Source organism: Culex pipiens, chromosome 3, assembly GCF_016801865.2.
Source record: "Culex pipiens pallens isolate TS chromosome 3, TS_CPP_V2, whole genome shotgun sequence".
NCBI classification, from domain to species: domain Eukaryota; kingdom Metazoa; phylum Arthropoda; class Insecta; order Diptera; family Culicidae; genus Culex; species Culex pipiens.
This window is the reverse complement of record NC_068939.1, coordinates 60,021,522-60,046,473: the sequence shown is the minus strand read 5'-3', so window position 1 is coordinate 60,046,473 and position 24,952 is coordinate 60,021,522. Positions and strand designations below refer to the sequence as shown.

Below are 24,952 nucleotides of genomic sequence, written 5' to 3'. Positions count from 1 at the left end.
AAAAAGAGAGTTTTACTCTGGCTGGCGTAGTGTGTGAACTAGAAAGGTTTAGTTGGGTTGGGAAAAACTTCCGAAAAAAAGGTGTGCAAAAATCCACTTATCGTCGCAAAAGTGTACGGAAAAGTGCAGCTTATCGCGGCCCAGCTTCCAACTGGATCGAAAATCGCACCCGGAATCGCTAGCAATCGCGAATTTTCTCTTTCTCCCTCTTTCTGTGTGCGCGTTGCTGCTGAGGAGCAGGGGCGCTCGCGTTCGGCCAACAATCGTCGCAGTAGTCGTCGTCGCCTTCGTGTCAGCGCCACACCGTGTTCGGTAGTCGTGTCCGCCGTCGTCGTCGGGTGAATTAAAATTTTCAAGTGTTTCACACGGGGGGAGAAGTTTGTGTCCGTCGCCGCGATCGGGAAACGGTTCTGCTGACTCCCCGAAGCCTTCGAGCGTGTGTGCTGGTGGTGCTCGGCCCCACCAAACTTCGTCGTCGCCGCCGTTGTTCCCGAAAGTAAAGGATGGACTCGGAAATTCCGGAACTTTCCGACGAAGCCGAAGAACATGTCAAACTCGAAAATGGCGATGAGGTAATCGATGCACACAGCGCGCAGTAGGCCCTGCGAGTGTGGAGGAAGAAAAAAGCTGTGGAAACAGAGAAAATGGCCTGTGGGAGCTGTCATTCTTGGAGGCCTGCCGCCCGAGAATCTACTGCTGATGACAACAAAACGAACCGCTCTGCCCGCTAGAGAGTTTGGAAAAACGGGAACGACCGATCGGATCTCGGGGATCGCTACGTGTTTTGTGCAATGATGTGTGTGTGTGTGTGTGTGTGTGCGAAAGAAAAGAAAAAAAAAGTCGAACGTGGAAAAATGGACGACGAAATCGACTGCCTTCGTGTCGAGATTTTTTCAATGAGTGAGTGTGTTTGTGTGGTCCTCGTTACGAATGGCGTGGGTGCGATTGTGTGCGTGAGAGAACCCGAAATGAAGAGAAAGAGCTCGCTATCGATCCAAATCCTCGAGCGACACAACGAAAAAGACTGGCATTCCGAGACGTGCTAGGAAGGAGCCGGGATGCCAGATTCCCCGTTTGCTGAACAAAAACTCTTTCCAAGTTGGATCGCAGTCCACGAGACGGTTTTAGATACTTGAATCGCAAATCCGTGCTAGGGAAACTCGACGTATCGAATTCAATCAGCGTGTACCATCAAACGGGGAAAGTGTTATTCAAGTTGCAGGCATCGTGTCCAGACTGAAGACAAACCTGCGCTGGAGAGATCAAGTTGGATATTCTTGACGAGTGACGTGCATTGATATCTCCCCGAGGTCCCAAAACTGCAATCTTCCGCTGTCGAGGCTGCCCGATGTCCATTTTCTTCGCTCTCCGCTCGTCCGGGGTTGGTTGAATTTTGCCAAGTCTACGAGACGATTTTAGATACTTGAATCGCACATCCGTGTTAGGGAAACTCGACGCATCGAATCCAATCAGCGTGTACCATCAAACGGGGAAAGTGTATGTGGAAGTGTGAGTACACACATTTTCAACACTCCCTCTCTGAAATTGCATTATTCAGTATCAAAAACCATAAAGTTTGATACCCATATTGACCAAACTCGTATGGTTCCGTAAATGTCCCCCAGCGGAACCTTCCCCGAGGGAACCGGCCACTGCAGGTTGAGGCGAATTCCTAGGTTCGGAATATCCCAGGTTTCACCTATTCCGGCTGCCCTGTATCGGTTTGAAGCAATCAAGTTAGAGATCCATGTGGAGTAATTTCTTACTATACTCTTACCGAGAAGGATACCTTCAGAAATCAAGTTGAGTTGGTCAGTGAAGTCCTTGATAGGGAAATGCACCCTTTTTCACCTCCTGCACTTTGGAATACGCAGGTTAATTGCTGCAATAATAGTAAACAGCTTTGGATACTTAGCTGTGAAGTCCTTGATTGGGAAAGAGAGTTTTAAAGAGCATTTTAATACAACTTGAGCAAAGTTTGGTATCACCACTGGCAACACTGCCCAAAAACCCCAACAGCGGAGCCATGTTAGATTTTCGACCGCTGATTTTGCCTCTTTCACGGTTTGCTGTGCTGTGCTGAGCGGGATGGAAACAGTCCACGAAGGCAGCGCGCAACCAAACGGGTGCCGATGTCCAACGTTTGCGATGTGGTGGTGCGCCGCCACTTCGGGAACATTGAATCGAATCGTCCTCGTCGTAAACAGTAAAAAAAATCATGGTAATATTACATCTGGGAAGGAGTAATTTTTTTATTTCTGAATAAATGATTAATTTTACCTCTAATATTGTGTAAAATTACCTCAGGGATACGCAATGCAAAAACTTGCAATCCCTAAAATAAGATCTAACTGGGTATAATCATATCCAGCTTATCAAGTCCGTGCCCCAACTCGCACGGCCATCTCGACGCTGTGAAAATTGGTCGATGAACGCCGATGTAGCTCTACGTATCTCGTACATCGTTATGCAGCTAATACATCGGTAGGTATATCGGCGTTCATCGACCCATTTTCCCAGCGTCGAGATAGCCGTGTGAGTTGGGGCGCGGACTTGATAAGCTGGATATGATTATAACAAGTTTGATGATATTTTAGGGATTGCTAGTTGTTTTTTTTTTGCATTGCGTATGCCAGAGGTAATTTTACACATTATCAGAGGTAAAATTAAATCTGACATAACAAAAATTACTCATTCCCAGATGTAATATTACCATGATTTTTTTTACTGTGATAGCAGGCCTCCTCGTTTCGTCGGACGTGGATGTGTGTTGGATAACTCGCGCGAAGAAGGCCGTGATCTTTCGCGTGTTCTTCGGCGCTTGTCCGGCAGCGGAGGGTCGTCGATGATGAACGAATATTTTTCAAAGTATTTCTGTTTACATTTTTTATGGCCGTCGGTTCCTGTTGGCGGCGATGACGACGGCTGCTGCTGCTGCTGCCGCTACGCTACACAAATAAACAAACCGAAGTTGCCGCACGATGGAATTCGGCTTATTTATCACTACGGACGGCAAAAAACCCGAACGCACTAATCTCCAATAGGATTCTTGTTTACGTTTTTGTTTCGATAAAGAGTTCCGATCTGGCGGCAGTTTTGATTGTTAGAAGTACGGGGAAGGTGCTGAATAGCGATCCTCCTGCAAGAGAGTTGCAGTGCATACAAATAACATGAAAGTTTCTGCTTTGCGTACCGCTTCGAATAAGGTCACGAACCCGTCCAAAGCTGCGCAACTTTGCATAAATCATTTGCTGAGATTTTTACCCTCCGTAGGCCGTGATGACCTTTTCATGAGTAAATGTGATTTACTTAGATATTTATTAAGAGTTAAGATTTCAAACGATAAATATAATGAATCAATTCTGAAACATCAAATAATCAGAAAAGCATCCATTTTCACTGGAACCATGAAGCTGGCAACGTGTGTATTCCTTCTGCTTGCCGACATTTCGTCAGCTCTGAGTACCGTCAGTCCGAATGTTTTGGATTATCCACTGGCGATTATCGAGTTCTTGATGAGCAAGCATATCGGAACCTTCGAGTGTGTCTTTTGGGACATTGCACCAAACAGCTGATGCATGAGCCAAAACTACGATACCTTCCCAAGTACTTGGTTCAAAAATCGTGCAGCAGCGAGCTTTTACTGAAAAATGTACCGTTGCTTGTTATACATCCCGGAAGCAGCAATGAACTCAAGCCTTATTTAGATTCGAATGGCATCTATCATTTCCAGAGTTTTTTTTTGAAAAGGACCAATAAACTATTGTCTTTCATATGTTTATAGGACCTAATCAAAAAAAACTCCAGATTTCTTGCCACCACAGTGTTTGTGTTTTGGGACATACAAGACGTTGACGTTTTCTTTAAATTGCGTTTGTTTTTAGTTCAATGCAAATACAACAATGTACTATTTTTCCATACGTCGAGCTTGACTGTAGTTCTAAGTAGTGTGACGAGGTACACCATTATAGACGGTGTTAAACCATATCCACAGGACAGCATAACCTAGTTCAAAGATCATCTGCGAGGAAACACTAACACTAAGACCGTCGCTTATGTAGTGACGGACAAACACTTACGGCAGTTCTTCATTAACACTCCCCAAGTTGGTCGTGTGCTGGTTCCCAGAGGACGACCTTTAACGCGGTCGAGATCATGGTGATGCCGTTCGATTGGCAAGTGTGGACCATTTCAGCGGAGGTTGCCAAACGGTTCATGCCGGAGGTTTTCAAAAACGATCCGATCATGCATGTGGTTTGCGGCTTTGAGCGATACAATCTCCATCTGGCTGGACGTTGGAAAAAGATGTTCTTTACAACTAACGCCTTCGAGACTAAGTTCATCTCGTTGATGGTGGACAAGCCATCGGCTCCGTCTGCCCAAAAGCTCGAAGACTTTGACAAGTACGGGCTAAAGTTTCGATATGATCTTGAGAGTTATCCGGAGGCCGTCAACAATCCGATTATAGGGAAGTATCTAGTCAATGGGCTTAAAATTGAGCTGTTTGAAACTATACCGGGTTTCGCTGAATATATAACCCAGGATATGGCAGATCTAGTTCCGAAGGTATCGTACGACTTTGAACGGGGCCTGACTTGGTTCGTTGTTCTGGAAGAAAGATTTTTCGACGACGCGATTGTTTTTTACCAAGTTGCATTCCGCAGTCAGTATATGGAAGTGTTTCGTTTCACCCACGATGCCCTCGATGAATCCGGAATAATGAGCTTGTGATGGCAGCAAGCCGGCGATATGTTCTTCCTATTGAGCTGGGGCTTAAGAAGGCCACGTGAGAAGGTTGAAGGTGAACATTTTCTCGCCTTTGACGATTTGTGGACGGCGTGGATCGTGTTGGCGATAGGAAGTTGTGTTAGTTTTGTTGCATTCATTGCCGAAATAGTAGAGGCTAATTTTGGATTAAAGTTTTCTAGTACAAGAAAGATTGCTAATGCATTCAGACAATGTTGGCACAATCTTGTAAAGCATAAAACACTTGTATCTAATTTTACTAAGTGCTTTTGATATAAATTTCCGTATCAGTATCAGCTTTGATGCAATCGCTTAGCTTTTGGAATAAATAAGATCAATTGCACTCAATCCTGCTCGAACAATGAAGCTGATACGGTGTGCTTTAGTACTGCTCCTCAACGTTTCGTTGACCTTGGCAGACATCAATCCGAATTTTCTGGACTATCCACTGGAAATTATCGACTGTTTGCTAGAGAACCATTTCGGAACCTTTGAGTGTATCTTTTGGGATATTGCGCAAAACAGCGATGTACTGAGTGAATTGATGAAATCGCCAACACTACAATACGTGACAAAGTATGTGGTACAGGGATCTTATAGAAGTAAGCTTCTACCAAAGAATCCTTCGTTGCTGGTTATCCATCCCGGCAATATATACGAACTGGCGCCTCACTTAAAATCTCAGGACATCTACAGATTTCTATTTACGATCAACCCTTCCACCAAAGTGTTTGTATTCTGGAATATCGACGACGTAAACGTTTTTCCTCAGATGCAATGGGTTTTATTACAGTGTAAATTCAACAATGTCGTATTCTTTGATACAGCAAAGACTACTGTAATTTTGAAAAGCTTAGCAAGGCACTCTGTAATAGAAGATGACGTTAAGCCTTACCCAAAAAATAGCCTAAAGTGGCTCAAAGATCAGCTACGAGGAAGCACAATCTATTATAATAGAGGAGAGGATAACGCCAAATATCACCCAAAGCACAAATGGGTTATGGTTACCGCCAAATACTTAAATGGAAAGGCTCTCGAGTACCGGAAACCGGAGGACGGTCCAACGGGAGCAGACATTTTCATAGAAAGAAGCGTCGCTCTTGCTACGATGGATGAACACTTCCGCATGTTCTTCGAAAAAACACCGGCAGTAGGTCGTGTTGTGGTTCCTAGAGGTAGATCGCTGAACGCTGTTGAGATCATGGTATTGCCGTTCGATTGGCAAGTGTGGACTATGCTAGTGGTTATTTTAGTTTCAGCAGAAGTTGCGAAACGGTTCATGCCGGATGTGTTCCAAAACGATCCAGTGATGCTCGTGGTTTGCGGTTTCGAACGGTACAATCTACATCACGCAGGCCGTTCGGAGCGGATTGTTCTACAGTCATTGATCGTTTTGATGTTTTTCATAACTAATGCCTTTGAAACCAAGATCGTTTCGTTGATGGTTGACAGACCGTCGGCACCGACTGCCCAAAAATTGAAAGACTTTGACAAGTATGGGCTGAAGTTTCGATTTGATCTTGACAAAAACCCGAACGGTGTCGACAATTCAATAACCGGGAAGTATCTAGTAAATGGACCGAGAATCGAGCTGTGGGAAACTATACCGGGATTTGCCAAGTACATAACCCAGGATATGGCAGATCTAGTTCCGAAAGTATCGTACGACTTTGAACGAGACCAGAGCTGGTTCGTTGTTTTGGATGAGAGATTTCTTAGTGACTCTATTCTCATTCATCGATGTGGGTTCCGTAGTCCGTACATGCAAATATTTCGTTTCACGCACGATGCTCTTGACGAGTCTGGCATTATGAGATTGTGGTGGCGACAGGCCAGTGACAAGTTTTGGTTGGAGACTTGGGGCCTCAGGAGACCGCGTGGAAAGATTGAAAAAGGAAAATTTCTTACCTTCAGCGATTTGCTTTTGGCGTGGATTATCTTGGCGATAGGAAGTTGTGTCAGTTTTGTAGCGTTGATTGCCGAAGTTTTAAAAAGGAAATATTTCTAAAAATCCACTTTAACAATATTGTATCAACTAATATAGCCTCCTTACCACATACGTCATCTGGTTCAGAAACAGCACTATACAGCCCGACGCAGCGCTCTCGTCAAGGCAGTTGGGTCAGTTTTGTAACAGAATTTGCATGACGTACGCGCTACCACCAAAATAGTGCAGCAATCTCGCAGCCTCTCGCTCGGTTCCACCGCAGCTCCACTTTAAATGCTGGCAGAAATCCTTGAAAGCGAAAGCAACACACGACGCCGAAGCTGCAGAGAGGCAGAATCAAAGAAGGTGGTGGACACAAGGTCTCTGCTGCAGCAAGGCAGTTGAATAACCCGTCGACATGGTCGGAGTGGATTGCTGCATGGTGTTAAAACAAACGAAGTTTCGTTGATGAACCTGTTATTTAAGGCCGATGCAAATCGAAGAACTAATTTACTTTTACTGAACAAAAAAAGCCTCCGGCATGCAAATTACGTCGTGGCACAACTGGTTTCCAATGGGGTTTCGCGCAACTCTAGCTGGCAGTTTTCGGTAGTAGATTCTTTCGGCGGCAGGTTTGCGAGTACGACGTCCAATCTGTGTTGTTACTAATGTCGGTTCAAACAAAATCGTATCATCTGTAGGTCGCACTGCCTCCGCGTACCCGCCTCGTTACGGCCGATGTCGGGTCGGGCAACACGGTCGTCCAGGTGCCGGTTTCGATGGGAACCCTCATCGGGGGCACCACCTTCAACGTCCTCACGCCGGACCAGATCCAGCACTTTAAGCCGATGATATGCGTGGACAACAACGGTTTCGTGTCGGCGGGCAGCACGGTCGTCGGCGATCTGACCGGTGACCTCAAGCCGACCCACATCGTGATCCAGCAGCAGCAGCAGGGTGGAACCGACCCGAACCAGCAGCAGGACGACAGCCTGCTCGACCAGGGTCAGTCCCAGTCGGCCACCGAGTATCGGCTCGAGACGAACAATCTCATCGACCGGCTGAGCAACATTGACGTGCTGCCGGTGCGCTGCAAAACGACCACCGGTGAGCTGTACAAGAGCCGGCTCGGGTCCGGTGGACGGGGCAAGTGCATCAAGCACAAGGACGGCTGGTACACGCCGAGCGAGTTCGAGAACATTTGCGGGCGGGGCTCGAGCAAAGACTGGAAGCGGTCGATCCGGTACGGCGGCCGAAGTCTGCAGGCACTGATTGACGAGGGCATCCTGACACCGCACGCCACCAGCTGTACCTGTTCGGCGTGCTGTGACGACGACTCCGGTAAGTTTACCCAACGTAAGTAATCTTTTTATTTCTTTTTTCTATTATTTTTTAAGTATTCACTCATAAGTTATGCGTATTATTTGGCATCGGGCTACGAATCTAAAATTACGCGTTGTTTCATGAATGCTCCCAACACCCGATCTGATTACAAACCAATGCATTTTAAGACCATAGGGTTATGGTGGTAGATGGTGTCTTTCGCTTTCGGGACAATGACTGTCAATGATGGTTCTGAATTTAGGGTCCACAAATAGTAAATTTAAATGAAAAAATAATCACGAATTGTAAAACAAACAACCCAAAGTAAACCATTTTTTGATTGAAACATTCTGAATCAAGATTTGAATGTTTTTCTAAAACAAAGGTGGCCGATCGGGAATGAAGCCTCCCAGAGCCTTAAAGTTTCCCTAATAAAATCAACAACAGCAACAACAACTATTTCAAGGCATCAATAATCTAGTGAAGGAGCTATTAGACTATGGCAAACAAACTCGCGCTTTTGTGTTTGACAGTTCTCCAAACTCGCAAACAAAGCCACCCACTCAAATCAATCCGAATTCTGAAACGGAATCTAATTAGAATCGTATACAAATTCCGTTTCAAACGCAACGATCGGTTCGAACACGGAAACGGTTGTTGCGTTTGAATCGGAATTTGTATACGATTCTAATTAGATTCCGTTTCAGAATTCGGATTGAGTTAACTGGGCAAATGTATGCAGGCTGACGTTCCTGCAAACAAACAGAGCAGGCAAACTGCGAAATAGTCAAATAAATATGTTGTTTGTTTGCGAGTTTGTTTGTTTGTTTTTCGTAGTCTAAAACTTCCTTGACCATCATTAAGAGTAACAACATTGTTGGATAAGAATTAATTTTGGTCGTTTTTACCGCAACAACTTTAATAGTAACGTGGTTCATGTTAGTTTTGTTCATCGAGTGGCGCTTGATATTGATATTTGATATTTGATACTAGAGGTGGGCAAAACCGCTCTTTTTAGGAGCCGTTCATTTTCGTTCGGCCATAAAAAGAGCCGCTCTTTTGAACGGCTCTTTCGCTCTTTTTCAAAATATGGATGAAAAGGATATTTTTAAAGAATGTTGTGATTTTTAAACCTATTTCACATTGGAAATATATAAATTATATGAAACAAATCAACTCAAAACGAGAAGATGCCCTTGAACGCCGTAGTCCTTGGCGGTCTCTATGTCAACATTTCTACTCGAACCTAAACGTTCGAATACTTAAATGGAATCGAAACTAAAATCTAGGACTTTGGAGTAACTGCTATTAATTTTAAAATTGCTTTCATTTCTGCCGAAATTGGACGAATGCTGATATTTTTATTAGAGAAAATATTCTGTTAACTATTTTATACATTCTGATTTGATCGATAAAGTCTATAACGCTGAAGTTTATTAAGGTACGATGTACGATCAGTACAATGAAAAGTTTCGTTTAGAAAATCATTTACTTTTGGAATAAAAAAAAGTTGAAAACTGAAAATATAAGCTTAAAAACTATTAAGTGATTTTCAAATATTGACATATTGACATCAATGAGTCAATTGATGTGAAAGGGCCTTCAATATATATTGATATGAAGAGTGCCTCGTGGCGCGGTGGTTAGCGGCTTCGGCTGCCGATCCCTAAGATGCTATGGGGCGCGGGTTCGATTCCCGCCTTATCCTCCTGGCCTTCTATCGGATGGGGAAGTAAAACGTCGGTCCATCTGAGAAAAAAAGGTTTTGGGTGACTCACCACACATAACCTTCGAATGCCTAGCAATGAGCAGAAACTTACAACAGAGCCCACAAAAGACCCGGGGGTCGTTAAAGTGGATTGCTTTGCTTTTGATGTGAAAGTTGCTACGGACACCTTTTTAACCTGCCGATTTTTTTTCCTAAAGTACTTGAAAAAGTACAGCAAGGGACAATGTTTGGATTATTTTTTTTATCAGCATTGAAATATTTGAAATTGTATTTTCAATTCTCAAAAACAAATTTAACACTAGAATTTGTTGCAAATTCAATAAATTATATTTATAACACGTTTAAAAATAATTCCATCTTCGAACAATTCTTTCAAAAGACCGGAGTTCAAAAAAGAACCGCGGTTCTTTTTTTGTGAGCCATGGTTCGTTCGCTCTTTTTAATGAACCGGCTCTTTGAGCGGCTCGCTCTTTTTTTGCCCACCTCTAATTTGTACTAGTTTTGCTATTCTACTATGCATTCTTCTTCACATCCGTTTTAAGGAAGCGCTTCTTCGGTGGTCAATTTGATCCCCTCTATGTACAGAGGTAACCTTTTCGTCTATGTTAGGGTCGCGCTCATTTTGCTTGAAAAATTGAAGTAAATTAAAATTATCATTAAAATTGAAATTAAAAAAGAAAATTGCTAAATAAATTGCGAATCGAATGGTCCAAATTTGTGCCATTTTGATTTGTTTGAAAAAAGATACGGGCTTGACCCGATTGTTGAATGTCCACTGACAGCGCCGGTCATGACCGTCATTGGGATGCAACCCTCAGTTTATAAACATGAAGTTGACACGAAACAATGCAGAGCTTAACACTCTAACAGTCCGAAGACACGGAAGACACAACGATACATGCTCTTTTTTGTTCTTTTTTCGATTTCTTTCTTGCTTGTGGGAGTAATTGGGGTGACAGCAATCATTTGAATACAATCATGGGCCAAGTGATCGGTATTTCGGTAGAATCGGGTTCTAAAATTAAGCTTAAATTAGTTTGGATTTTGCTGCAATCTACGCCCAACGGCCCAACGCCAAGGTTTAGTGTTTAGTTTTTCCATCATAGTTTTTTTTTACAATTTGTGCTTGTTTCATTCAATTTCAACATATTTTGTTCGGTTTGTATCTTCGACATTGGTTTTTTGCCCATTTTTTTTTTAATTTATAGTTTGAAAGTTACGAAGAATTGACAACCGAGCTTTGTCGATTGACTCGAATGTTCTGCATCCGTCAGTCCAAACTTCGACAATAGTTTATTTTAACATAGGTGCTTATCTATTTCTGTTGCACCGACTATCATCCCATGCGGCTTCCAAATTAAGAATTAAGCGAACCAAAAATAAACTAATTGAAGCCACTAACCAATGCCTCTTGCCCTTATCTTTCTTCATTGCAGCGGCGTCCGGTCCCGTACGACTGTTCACTCCGTACAAGCGGCGACGACGTAACCAGATCGAACCGGAACAAGCGGAGAAGAAGAAGCGAATAATTGTAAATAACAACACTAACACTAGTAATAACAACAACATCCACATCAACAACATCAGCAACACGAGCACGACAACGACGGCTTCCGTGGTGAACCAGCAGCACCAGGCTACTCATCAACAGCAGCAGCAAACCACCGCCATCAGTCATCACCAGCAACAAGTGCAACAGCAGCAGCAGCAGCAACAACAAGTGCAACAACAGCAAATCCAGCAAGTTCAGCAACAAGTACAGCAGCAAGTGCAACAGCAGGTACAGGCCCAGCAACAGCAGCAGCAACAACAGGTGCAGCAACAACTCCAGCAGGCAGCGGCGGCGGCGGCCGCCGCAGCCACCATCAACTCGTCGCCGTTGATGACCAACAACACGAGCACGACCACGACGACCACCACGGTCAAGGTGGTCCAGCAGGAGCAGCAGGAGATCGAAAATGAGCTGGCGATCACCACCAAAGAGGAACCCTGGCAAGCGCTCACCGAGGGCATCGAAAGTGCCACCGAGTACGTCGACCAGACGACGCAAAGTAAGTTGAAAAAAAAATGTGGTTTTGCTTCTGAGAAATTTTCTGGGACTTGGGGAAATGATGAATGTTTGCTTTTTTTTTTTTTTTCATATGCCTCAAACTTTGAATACATGTATGGTTAAAGAAGCTTTTTTGCATTACCCAATCGGCCATATATGTTTCCATACAAATTTATTTGAAGGGTGGTTATACAAAGATGCTATCCGCTACCAATGCGTTCACCTTGCGCGCTGTTCTTTTTACGGTGAATCACGATTTTATAAATAAACAAAGCAAACAGGCGCGCAAAACTCTTGTTACTTGCTTTTATTTTTACTTTAACTGCTCGTACAACCTCTGGATCATGAGTTGTCTCCAGATGCGCTGTCACTGGACTCGGTCCTGAGCTGCTACTCTCCAATTCCGCTGCGGAACTTCCACACTTTCCAAATCTTCCTCCGGAACGGAATCGACGTAACACCTTATAATGTGGCCCTCTTAAACCTTGCGGTTTCGTCAACGGATCCACAGGCGTGTATCGTTCTTTTTGCGACAAGACTCCGCCTCCCGGGTCTGCTAAGTGTGAAGGTATGGGCACGGGGAGAGGGCACCGAATACTTATATTTACACTTAGCATTTTTGCGTCCGCCTCGGGATTCGAACCGGCGACCTCTGGATTGTGAGTCCAGTGCGCGGTCCGATTGATCCACACAGGCAGAATCACAGGAAATCTTCCTCCACCTGGTTCAACCACCATGCACGTTGCGCCCCCCTCCGCCGCGTTCCAACCGGCTCCGAATCAAACACCAACTTCACCGGATTGATAGTCTGGTTTGGTTGGCGCGCATCCAGTGCGTCCGGCATTCTTGCGACGTGTCCGGCCCACCTGATCCGGCCAGCCTTGGCGACCTTCCGAACGCTCGTGATTCATCCTTCTCCTCCATACAGTGTCCTCCTCGAGCATCGTCCACGTCTTGTGCCCGTAGAGGACGACGGGTCTCATCAGCGTTTCAGCGTTTCGTTTCTACCGTAAGGTCTTGTGGAGTCCGTAGCAGGCACGACTACCGGTGATGATGCGCCTCCGAATTTCTCTGCTGCTGTTGTTGTCCGACGTCACCAACGATCCGAGGTACACAAACTCCTCCACGACCTCGAACTCGTCGCCATCGATCGTCACGCTCGGTCCTATGCGAGCCCTAAGGGACTCGGTTCCTCCTGCCAGCAGATACTTCGTCTTCGGAACATTCACCTTCAATCCAACCTTATCCGCTTCCCGCTTCAATTCTGTGTACCGCCTGGCCACATCCTCGAACGTTCTGCCGACAATGTCCATGGCCATGTCCAACTCTTGTTAAATATAATTATTTCTTCGTGAATATTTGGACGATGCCAATTCTCCACGGTCCGGGTTACCAGCTTTCAGGCCGCCATGGAAAATAAGAGCGCTCAGCCTATGGAGTTTGAGAAATGGCCTCCGAAATCCGAAAGGAGCAATGTTGTGGGTCAGGGTGGGTTTAGGTTGTTTAGCTGCGGTGGATTGGAATAAAGAATCTTCTTTTATAGATCGCCAAGATGTAATTCGCGGAAGCCCTCGCGCCTATGTCTGGTCAACTCCGAATTTGACGACGAAAGATCCGTTCCTTTTCATTTCGTTGTTTGCAGACGTAGAAACTTCGCACGAGCGCTCAATTTCGTAAAATTAAACACGAAAAGTGATGATTTTAAAACGTTTATCAACCGACGAACCAAACTGAAAAATCAAGCAACTTGTCAACTAGAGCAAACTGTCAAATTTTGTTTTGACATAAGCGATCTCGCTCTGAAAGCACGGGCAAAAAAAAGTAAAAACTAAAAAAAGAAGACCTAAGGTAGCGGGCGCCTCAGCAGCAGTCGCTGGTAGGCAGTTGGACTCACAATCCAAAGGTCGGTAGTTCGAATTCCGGGGTGGATGGAAGCTTTAGGTTTAAAAAGAGGTTTGCAATTGCCTCAACAGTCAAGCCTTCGGATACCTAGTTTCGAGTAGGAAGGGACCATTCATAAACCACGTGGACACTTTTTTGAGAATCTGTTACCCCCCCCCCCCCCTTCGTGGACAATTGTCCATACAAAAAAAAATCTTTTTTGTATGGATCGTGGGCAATCGCCATAACCCCCCCCCCCCCTAAAGTGTCCACGTGGTTCATGGATGGTCCAGAATCTCGCAATCGAGAACGCCTAGGCAATGCTGTACAGCGAATAATTTGATTTTGGTTAACTTTTCACAGCCGACTGTCTAAGATTAAACCATTCCATTTAAAATTTAACAATCGATAAACAAGAAATGTCTTATCCGCAGCATCCGATTGCTTGCCTTCAGAATAATATAATATATAATACCTTTTAACAAACACTATGATTTTGGGTCGCATCAGCCCTAGTAGCAACCTGCGCTGGGGTCGTACATAAACCACGTGTTCTCCTTAGGGGGGGGGGAGGGGGTCCGAAATCCGACCGAAAAAAACCATGAAAAGCCATGGGGGGGGAGGGGGGGGGGCCAAGGCTGACCACGTGGCCTTTAAAAAAAATCTTTTCTTAAAAAAAAAACAAAAAAATACGCGCTTTGAATTTACTTATAAGCATACATTTTTTGTTAAACATCAAAACCATACAATTATTGTGTTTAAAATTATTACTTATATTTCAATGTCATAATATTTTCCAATTCAATATTGAAGTATATATTTCGGCAGATTCATATCAATACTTTGAGCCTGTAATTAAATGTACCCGAGCAGACGGAAATAACGTGGGAATAACATTTTTTGATATTTGAAAATACTAGGCCAATAACATTTTATGTTATTTACAACAAGATTTGTTATTCGTCGTTATATTTTTTTCGTTATTGGATTGTTATTGTAACAACAGATCAATAACATTTTTAGTTATTCTTCGAACAAATTTTTGTTATTATTTTTTGTTATTTTAACAACTAATCCGATCATCCCAATAACAGTTTGAGGTATGCTTCCATAACAAAAAATGTTATTCCAAAGTTGTTTTGGCTTTCAATCAATATCAGACCAATAACAGATTTTGTTATGATAACAAAAAATGTTATTGAACTCTTATGCAAAAATGGTTTTTTCAAGTAGAATCAAGTGAAAGGTCTAACATTAAGCATAAGCATAAGCATAAGCATAGGTGCCCACCCGCAGTTGCAACTCCGTTATTGACCAGGACCTCCAGAAGTTACATCCACGAGCCGTGGAAGATAAGTGGGAGCTATCTTTCCTCGCTTCGCAACTTCTCAAAGGCCCCTATCATGCTGATCAATACCTGCGCCGGCCACGACCAGTGGTAGAGTCACGGGGAAGTGGATGGGAATGTTAGTCCGATACTTGAGTGATAGAGACCGCCCAATCGACTGCATCTCCGACAAAGTATCACATGAGTTTTGAGGGGGTTAGTAGATGGGTATGAGGTCAGGATTCACGAGTGGCAGTGATGTGACCATGAGCATTTTGTTTATCGGTTGAAAATTTTAAATCTTAGGCAGCCGGCTGCGGAAAGATAGATAATTGATCATTTAAAAAGTTTTTTTTATCCAACGCGTGCCAGCCGAGCAGTAGTGCTATGGGCTAGACTTATCAGTATATTTTTACTATTTTCAATTTAGATAACGCGAGCAAATTTCAAAAATAGTAAATAAATGACGCTTTACTCTTCATAAAATCGATCGATGCCAGTTGGAATAAATTTTTACGATCATTTACGGTGAAAATTATCGCGAAAAAACAGGACTGCGCGTCCCCAGAAGCACTGCACTTATGATGTCCAATAAGTTATAATAACCACTCACCCAAGCACACAAACAGCGACATAAAAGAAATGAAAATGAGCATGCAAAAACAAGACAGCGCGTCCGCGTAGTCAGCGCACTAATGATGCCATTATTTAATTAATTATCAGAATCAAGTGAAAGGTCTAACATTAATCAAGTGAAAGGTCTAACATTAAAAAATAACCAGTAACGAAAAAACAAACGATACATACTTTAAGATTCACCAAAAAATTTGATGAATATTTTGATCTAAAATATATTCCTTATTTCATGGGTTACACAATTCGGATTGTTATATTACATAACATTTCATAAAATACTCGTTCACTATCCATCGTTAAAGTTGTAGGTATTTTTTTTTAGTTTTTTTTATGTTAATAGGGACCATCTCTTGAGCCAAAGAGAAACATGAGCAAACATTTTAGATTTTTAGAGAAAAAAAAACGAGCTCAAGCAAACATTGTTTTTGTTTCTCAATTAATTTAAAGATTAAAAAAATAGGGGCCAAAGGTGCCCTTTCCTATTAGTTTTTCTTTAAGATGAGAGAATATACTATACCCTCAACTTCATATTTGAGATAAAACAACTCAAATATATAGACACATTAAAATAATTTAAGTTTTAAAGAGTCACTTAATTTTCAAATGCCGATATCAATTTCAATACAATGCCGTCAAGATCAATATAAATAAAATTCATTAAAAAAGATGGAACGGCACTTTCAACTCGCTGGTTCTCGGGCATAACTCAATCAACCGGGACATTTTTTTTTTTGAGTGAATTATAGGATGTCTAGATGATCCTTAAACTTAGCAGAACTCGATATGATCAAATCTGTAATATATGCGATCAAAAACGTCGTAATATCGTTTTTTGACCAAAAGTCACTACCACTGACGGCACATCATTTGTAGATAAACATTTTTGAAATCTATACTTATTTTGTTTTTTTTTTAGATTTTTCACCTGGGAGGAAAAAGCCACGTGGCCATATAGGGGGAGGGGGGGTGGTTGGCGTGAAACCACGAAAAACCATGAAGGGGGAGGGTGGGTTCAAAAATTCTCCAAAAAAAGGCCGTGGTTTATGCACGACCCCAACTAGCATTCCCGCCCCTTAAAATCGAGATCTACAAACTGACATGGCGGGCGCCGTTGGGGGCTAATGACTGATTACCTATTCGCAACACCACTAGAACGTCGAAGTCTAAGATCAGTAGTGCTGAAAGGATATTACGGTTCTGTTCAGCAACGGAGGGGCAACCATGGGTGGTAATCAATCGGCTACCTGGTACATGTGTTCTTCTCAAATCGAATACGCTCAAATCCTGAATTGCCTGTGGGGATCGGAAGTCAAAATGTAGATCAATCATTCCTTTGTGGACCATCATTCAGTGAGGTACTCCTGGATTTTAGCTCCTGAAAAGTGCTTAAAAAGTGCAAAAATGCCTCAGGGCAAGAAAAAGAGGCGGTCCTCACCAGCAGGATCGGCAGATTTGAAGAAGCTAAAGAATGCCGAAGCGCTACCTGCAAAGCCAGGCAGTTTGAGCAAGGACGCTCAAAAATTGTCTGGAAACCAGTTCGCTACCCTCCCTGTGGACGTGAGCGAGAAGGAAGAATTTGAACGACGGGAAAAGTTGCCACCCATTTTTGTGAAAACATCGTCATCGGATTCGGTGCGAAAGTGGCTGGCCGGGTTTATCAAATCTGGTGCTTTACGAGCTTCCATTCGCTTGTGTGCTGATGGACTCAAAATTCTGCTACCTACCAGAAAGGATTACAACTATGTTCGGGTTTTCCTGAACAACACCAAGATTGAATACTACAGCCATGACGATCCAGGTAAACGACCCATGAAACAGGTCCTCCGAGGCCTGTACGACATGGATGTGAATGTGTTGAAAGAAGAGCTCAAAACTCTGAAGTTGAACGTGATTGAAGTCTTCAAGATGACGAGACACAACAAGGACATCAAGTATCGTGATCAACTGTACCTGGTTCATCTCGAGAGAGGATCGACAACGTCGTCTGAGCTGAAAGCAGTTCGGGCAATTTTCAACATCATCGTGACTTGGGAACGTTATCGCCCAGTGCACCGTGACGTGACACAATGTTCGAATTGCTTGCAGTTTGGACATGGTGGAAGGAACTGTTTCATCAAGAGTCGTTGTGCAACCTGCGGAGGTGAGCACAAAACACAAGCTTGCGAAACAATCAACGAGAACATCGAAGCGAAATGCTTCAATTGCGGCGGCGACCATTCGACCAAGAATCGAAGCTGCCCAAAACGTGCTGAGTTTGTAAAAATTCGGCAACAAGCGACGACGAGGCACCAACCAAATCGTCGCAAAACACCACCAACTTTCACGGACGTGGATTTTCCTGCTTTGGCGTCACCTGGAGCGGGATCTGTTCGAGTGGTTCCAAATCTGCAGCCATTGCCGTTGAATCAGCGGCAAACAGTTGCAGAGCATACAACACCTCCAGGCTTCAGTCAGCAACCGAGGGAAAACCAACCAACATCAACGGGTGAAGGCAGTAGGGACCTGTTTTCACCACAAGAACTTCTGAACATTTTCATCGAGATGACAACAACACTGCGTGGTTGCAAAACTCGCCAGGAACAAGTAAGAACTCTTGGAGCATTCATCTTAAAATACAGTTCGTAGTTTACTCGTTCTAGTGATTTTGAATATTTCAATGGATTTTTTTTTTTTTTTTTAGATTTAGGTTAGGATTAGTTGTTAAAGTGATTTTTTTTCTTTTTTACCCAAATGTATTCAATTCAATGCAATAATGTAAAACAATTTGAAGCAAATAAATAAATGTGATCAGTTAATAATAAAACGAAAAATACAACAAAGATGAAGAGCATTAGGCCATACCACTTATCATGTAAAAGAAATGTAATTATTATAAGAATGTTCAATAAAGACATATTTAATTTCAAAAAAAAAAATGTAGATCAAAAATCCGTCTGGTGCCTGCTTCTATGTTCAGGCGTGGCCAGACAATGACATGGTGGCCACTGCCATTGGAAGCAGCGCGAGAGTTCTTTCCACCTAACACCCGGGACTGAGATAAGCTGAACCAGCATATCCCAAGCAAAACAAGAGAATTAAAGTTTTTGTCAACAAATAAATGAAACTTGGCAGCGGCCAGCCCTGCTGCTTTAAATTTACGGCTGTGATAATTAGTATTAATATTTTTTTTGACTGAGTTTTTTTAAGATATGATCGGATTTACATAATAACATTTTCTAATCGAATGCATCACTTTCTCTTTTCCTTTTTTTTTGCAGTGATTGCCGAATCGAATCTTCCGTTCGAGAAGATGAAAGCCCTGTGCTCGCAGGTGTCGAAGGCGATGCAGGAGCTGAAGAAGTGCATCGGCGAGGCGCGCGACGTGCACAACCACCAGCTGGACCGGTTGCAGCGGGAACGGGACGCCGCCATCCTGACCGTGACGCAGCTCGAGGAGCAGAACAACATTAGCAGTCAATTACCGCCCGGGTCCGTTCATGCGAATAAGAAGGTAAGCTATTGTGGATTTTGATGGGTTATTAGGGGAGCTTTGCTGATGAAGTTGTTTTTGCAGTGCGCCAACTGCAACCGGGAAGCGCTGGCCGAGTGTTCGCTGTGCCGGCGGACGCCGTACTGTTCGACCTTCTGTCAACGAAAAGACTGGATCACGCATCAGAACGAGTGCGTGCGGAGTACGCAGGAGGCCACACACCAGATCATGCTGATAGTGGACGAAACTCAATAACCTTTAATTTTCTAATTTGCGACCAACAACATCAGCAACGGTTCGACGTCGAAGAGACGTCTCTCAACGCCGTTACAGCTCATGCGCTCATGTACTACTGAAAAAAGAGGAAAGAGGAAAGTTTGGAACGTTTCTCGTCGAAGGTCGCAAATTGGGAAAAAATATTACCTACAAAAGTGTAACAACAAGACCAACACCCCCACAAACAGACAACCCACGCGTGTTGCCACAACGCGTACTCGTTTATGGAAACGGTTTATTTTTATTTTATATTTAAATAGCGAAAATCTGAGAGTTTTGTTTTTTTTTATTAACGCGCGGATGTTGGTTCGAACTGGATTCACTCACCACGAGAAAGGGACTTACTAGTAGGCTCGAAAGGAGCGCTACCATGTTCGTAGTTGAACTTTTTTTTTGTTTTCATTTTACTAGGCAATTGCGGAAGTACATATATTTAAAGAGTAAAGTGTGTATTTAAGGATCGAAGAAACATTATTTAAAACCAGAAACAAACCTTTAATAATAAGAGATGTCAACTCTTAAATTATTGCCTTCAGTTCGTTTCAGTTAATTCATATCACATCATAATTTCCCTTAAAAACATGTTTATAATATAATAAACTTACTTAATAAAGTCTTTAGCAAAGTTATGTTTTTTCCACTTTTGTTACAATTTTATTACAGAGTTTTACGTTTCACCCTTTGTTAAATCAGAAACTGTTTCCTTCATTGACCAAAAACAAAAAAAATCTAAGGAATGGTTTCAAACATGGACTCCACCGCCCTGTAAATAACCTACGTCGTCTCAAATCCTCATGCGTAAGCTCTCAACCCTTCCTTTTCCTAACCCCTTCCGAAGCGAGACCGCCGGTCAGTGTCCGTACTTTTGATGTAGAGTGTAAAAGAATCATGTTTTAGCCGTGAAAACTACCACAATTTTAGCCAAATTCCGTCTCGTCCGTCTCGTTGCCCGTGCAACACAACACGGAGAGCTCAGAAGAAGAAGAAAAAAACTTTCCTTTCCGGGTGGCTCTGTGGCGTCAACTTTGTGTTGCTTGTTCGTTCGGAAATCGGAAAATTTTCTAAAAAGTAAACTCGTTCTTTTGGCACAGTGCGCGCGGCGAAATCGATCAGATTTCCCGCAATCAAAAAGATAAATCAACGAAATCATTCATCAGACCAAGCAACCAACCATTCGAGGTGAAGCAAGTTACCGAAGAGCTCGAGAAGTCATAAACAAAATATATCACCCCCCGTACGAAGTAAAGTAAATTTCTTAACAAATACAATTAAATTAAAAAGAGCGAGAGGAAAACAAAAACAAACATGTGAAACTAAGAACAATTATGAACGGAAAATCGTAAAACTAATGGAATTTGTATGTGCAAGCATCTCTACACTAAATTGAAGAATGTTTGGGGAAACCTAATTCGTGAATTCTTGGAAATTTCAAGGAGAATAAATTAAATATACAATTCAGTGTAATAATTTGAGATACTCTTGATATCCGAAAACGTCCCGGGGTAGGTAGTAATGGTAGGGAGAAAATTGTGGAAACGGCTCGTAATCTTCTGGCCAGCGAGGGGAGACGGCTTAAAAAAAGGAGTGCGCTAGTGTGGGAATGAAGACTAATTCGTGATTGTAGACGGTATTGTTTTGATTCTGCAGTCTAGGATGTAACTGAAACATCGCAGAATGAGATTTATCTTATATCCATTGTGGGAAAGGGAAGTAATTTGTTATTGTAGACGGTATTGTTTTGATTCGCAGTATGTTGAGTCAACTGCTGTGGATGTACCTGAAACATCGCACAACGGGGTTTCTCTTCTTTCCATTTCAGCTACAATCTATCTTCTGTTTATTTTGTTTAACTGATTTTCTAACGTGGCTTCTGTTTACTATCCTCCATTTGATTTCATTTTACTCATTTGATTCTCTTATTTCTCAACGCTTTTACACTCTATTTTACCAATTGATGCTGCTGTAACAAACTGTCTGCCTTCCCATAATTTGGCATCGATGTCAATTTTGTTTATCATGTGCCTTTTCTTTATTTACACTACTCGACAAAACAAAACTTGTGTCAAGGGATTGACGATATCTCATCCGTTCCTGAGAGAAAAGGCATCCCCGAATCCGATGCAATCGACAGAATTTGATTTTATGTCCACGCGGACTGATGCGAATCTGGTAAATTTTTTAACATAAAAAATCGAACAATTTAAAAAAAACCATGCGTCTCCTCCCAATTATATGAGCCATCTACAAGAATATGGAAGCGCCTGGTGCATAGCCATTTCCTTTAAGCACAACGGAAACAACCAATACAAATGTATAAAAAAGTTGTCAAGTTCTCGGGGGTCCACAGCTAGCATTTTTTGTACGATTATAAAAAATAAATATTAAAAGTTTAAAATTAATTTATTTAAAAAACATATTTTTTGATTTATTTGTTTACTAAAATTTTATGTATCTCAAAGGTCTATGGGTACTTCGGGATGTCCATGGTCATCCAAGGACTCCCTGGAGTTAAGATCTACGAGTCTACCGCCGTAACAAGCAAGAGGTCGTCGGATTTTGACCCCGGATCATGTGCGTATAGCATCAGTGGATATGGTAGACTACTGTATGAATGTGTTGGGATGTTCATGGTCATCCAAGGACTCCCTGGAGTTAAGATCTACGAGTCTACCGCCGTAACAAGCAAGAGGTCGTCGGATTTTGACCCCGGATCTTGTGCGTATAGCATCAGTGCATATGGTAGACTACTATATGAATGTGTTGGGATGTCCATGGTCATCCAAGGACTCCCTGGAGTTAAGATCTACGAGTCTACCGCCGTAACAAGCAAGAGGTCGTCTTATTTTGACCCCGGATCTTGTGCGTATAGCATCAGTGGATATGGTAGACTACTGTATGAATGTGTTGGGATGTCCATGGTCATCCGAGGACTCCCTGGTGTTAAGATCTACGAGTCTACCGCCGTAGCAAGCAAGAGGTCGTCTTATTTTGACCCCGGATCTTGTGTGTATAGCATCAGTGCATATGGTAGACTACTGTATGAATGTGTTGGGATGTTCATGGTCATCCAAGGACTCCCTGGAGTTAAGATCTACGAGTCTACCGCCGTAACAAGCAAGAGGTCGTCGGATTTTGACCCCGGATCATGTGCGTATAGCATCAGTGGATATGGTAGACTACTATATGAATGTGTTGGGATGTTCATGGTCATCCAAGGAATCCCTGGAGTTAAGATCTACGAGTCTACCGCTGTAACAAGCAAGAGGTCGTCGGATTTTGACCCCGGATCTTGTGCGTATAGCATCAGTGGATATGGTAGACTACTGTATGAATGTGTTGGGATGTCCGTGGTCATCCAAGGACTCCCTGGAGTTAAGATCTACGAGTCTACCGCCGTAACAAGCAAGAGGTCGTCTTATTTTGACCCCGGATCAAGTGTGTATAGCATCAGTGCATATGGTAGACTACTGTATGAATGTGTTGGGATGTTCATGGTCATCCAAGGACTCCCTGGAGTTAAGATCTACGAGTCTACCGCCGTAACAAGCAAGAGGTCGTCGGATTTTGACCCCGGATCATGTGCGTATAGCATCAGTGGATATGGTAGACTACTATATGAATGTGTTGGGATGTTCATGGTCATCCAAGGAATCCCTGGAGTTAAGATCTACGAGTCTACCGCCGTAACGGATTTTGACCCCGGATCTTGTGCGTATAGCATCAGTGGATATGGTAGACTACTATATGAATGTGTTGGGATGTTCATGGTCATCCAAGGAATCCCTGGAGTTAAGATCTACGAGTCTAACGCCGTAACAAGCAAGAGGTCGTCTTATTTTGACCCCGGATCTTGTGTGTATAGCATCAGTGCATATGGTAGACTACTGTATGAATGTGTTGGGATGTTCATGGTCATTCAAGGACTCCCTGGAGTTAAGATCTACGAGTCTACCGCCATATCAAGCAAGAGGTCGTCGGATTTTGACCCCGGATCTTGTGCGTATAGCATCAGTGCATATGGTAGACTACTATATGAATGTGTTGGGATGCCCATGGTCATCCAAGGACTCCCTGGAGTTAAGATCTACGAGTCTACCGCCGTAACAAGCAAGAGGTCGTCTTATTTTGACCCCGGATCTTGTGCGTATAGCATCAGTGGATATGGTAGACTACTGTATGAATGTGTTGGGATGTCCATGGTCATCCGAGGACTCCCTGGTGTTAAGATCTACGAGTCTACCGCCGTAGCAAGCAAGAGGTCGTCTTATTTTGACCCCGGATCTTGTGTGTATAGCATCAGTGCATATGGTAGACTACTGTATGAATGTGTTGGGATGTTCATGGTCATCCAAGGACTCCCTGGAGTTAAGATCTACGAGTCTACCGCCGTAACAAGCAAGAGGTCGTCGGATTTTGACCCCGGATCATGTGCGTATAGCATCAGTGGATATGGTAGACTACTATATGAATGTGTTGGGATGTTCATGGTCATCCAAGGAATCCCTGGAGTTAAGATCTACGAGTCTACCGCTGTAACAAGCAAGAGGTCGTCGGATTTTGACCCCGGATCTTGTGCGTATAGCATCAGTGGATATGGTAGACTACTGTATGAATGTGTTGGGATGTCCGTGGTCATCCAAGGACTCCCTGGAGTTAAGATCTACGAGTCTACCGCCGTAACAAGCAAGAGGTCGTCTTATTTTGACCCCGGATCTTGTGTGTATAGCATCAGTGCATATGGTAGACTACTGTATGAATGTGTTGGGATGTTCATGGTCATCCAAGGACTCCCTGGAGTTAAGATCTACGAGTCTACCGCCGTAACAAGCAAGAGGTCGTCGGATTTTGACCCCGGATCATGTGCGTATAGCATCAGTGGATATGGTAGACTACTATATGAATGTGTTGGGATGTTCATGGTCATCCAAGGAATCCCTGGAGTTAAGATCTACGAGTCTACCGCCGTAACGGATTTTGACCCCGGATCTTGTGCGTATAGCATCAGTGGATATGGTAGACTACTATATGAATGTGTTGGGATGTTCATGGTCATCCAAGGAATCCCTGGAGTTAAGATCTACAAGTCTAACGCCGTAACAAGCAAGAGGTCGTCTTATTTTGACCCCGGATCTTGTGTGTATAGCATCAGTGCATATGGTAGACTACTGTATGAATGTGTTGGGATGTTCATGGTCATTCAAGGACTCCCTGGAGTTAAGATCTACGAGTCTACCGCCATATCAAGCAAGAGGTCGTCTTATTTTGACCCCGGATCTTGTGCGTATATCCTTGCTTACCACTTAAGCCAAACGGCGACCTATTGTTTGTTAAGGCGGTAGACTCGTAGACTCCAGGGACTCCTTGGATGACCATGGACATCCCAACACATTCATATAGTACTCTACCATATGCACTGATGCTATACACACAAGATTCGGGGTCAAAATAAGACGACCTCTTGCTTGTTACGGCGGTAGACTCGTAGATCTTAACTCCAGGGACTTGGGTGACCATGGACATTCCAACACATTCATATAGTACTCTACCATATGCACTGATGCTATACACACAAGATTCGGGGTCAAAAT

General features: G+C 43.2%; 1 protein-coding gene across 2 annotated transcripts; it reads left to right on the top strand.

The window, feature by feature from the left end:
* Positions 1 to 4: 4 nt before the first annotated feature.
* Positions 5 to 19,887, top strand: LOC120426135 (deformed epidermal autoregulatory factor 1-like). 2 transcript variants are annotated; one of them, XM_039590838.2, is made up of 5 exons: positions 5 to 572; positions 7,375 to 8,014; positions 11,162 to 11,776; positions 18,877 to 19,109; positions 19,173 to 19,887. In XM_039590838.2, the coding sequence occupies exons 1-5, from the start codon at positions 504 to 506 to the stop codon at positions 19,341 to 19,343; spliced, it is 1,728 nt and encodes a 575-aa protein (XP_039446772.1). In that variant the 5' UTR covers positions 5 to 503; the 3' UTR covers positions 19,344 to 19,887. The 2 variants fall into 2 exon arrangements, with proteins under 2 accessions (XP_039446772.1, XP_039446771.1); XM_039590837.2 differs by having other exon boundaries at positions 7,375 to 8,029.
* Positions 19,888 to 24,952: the final 5,065 nt, after the last annotated feature.

Excerpts from the sequence above, each read along its gene's own strand:
- LOC120426135 (XM_039590837.2), top strand. The coding sequence starts at position 504 with ATGGACTCGGAAATTCCGGAACTTTCCGACGAAGCCGAAGAACATGTC. Across the intron at positions 11,777-18,876 it reads CGTCGACCAGACGACGCAAA|TGATTGCCGAATCGAATCTT; the intron begins GTAAGTTGAAAA and ends TTTTTTTTGCAG. Across the intron at positions 19,110-19,172 it reads CCGTTCATGCGAATAAGAAG|TGCGCCAACTGCAACCGGGA; the intron begins GTAAGCTATTGT and ends TTGTTTTTGCAG.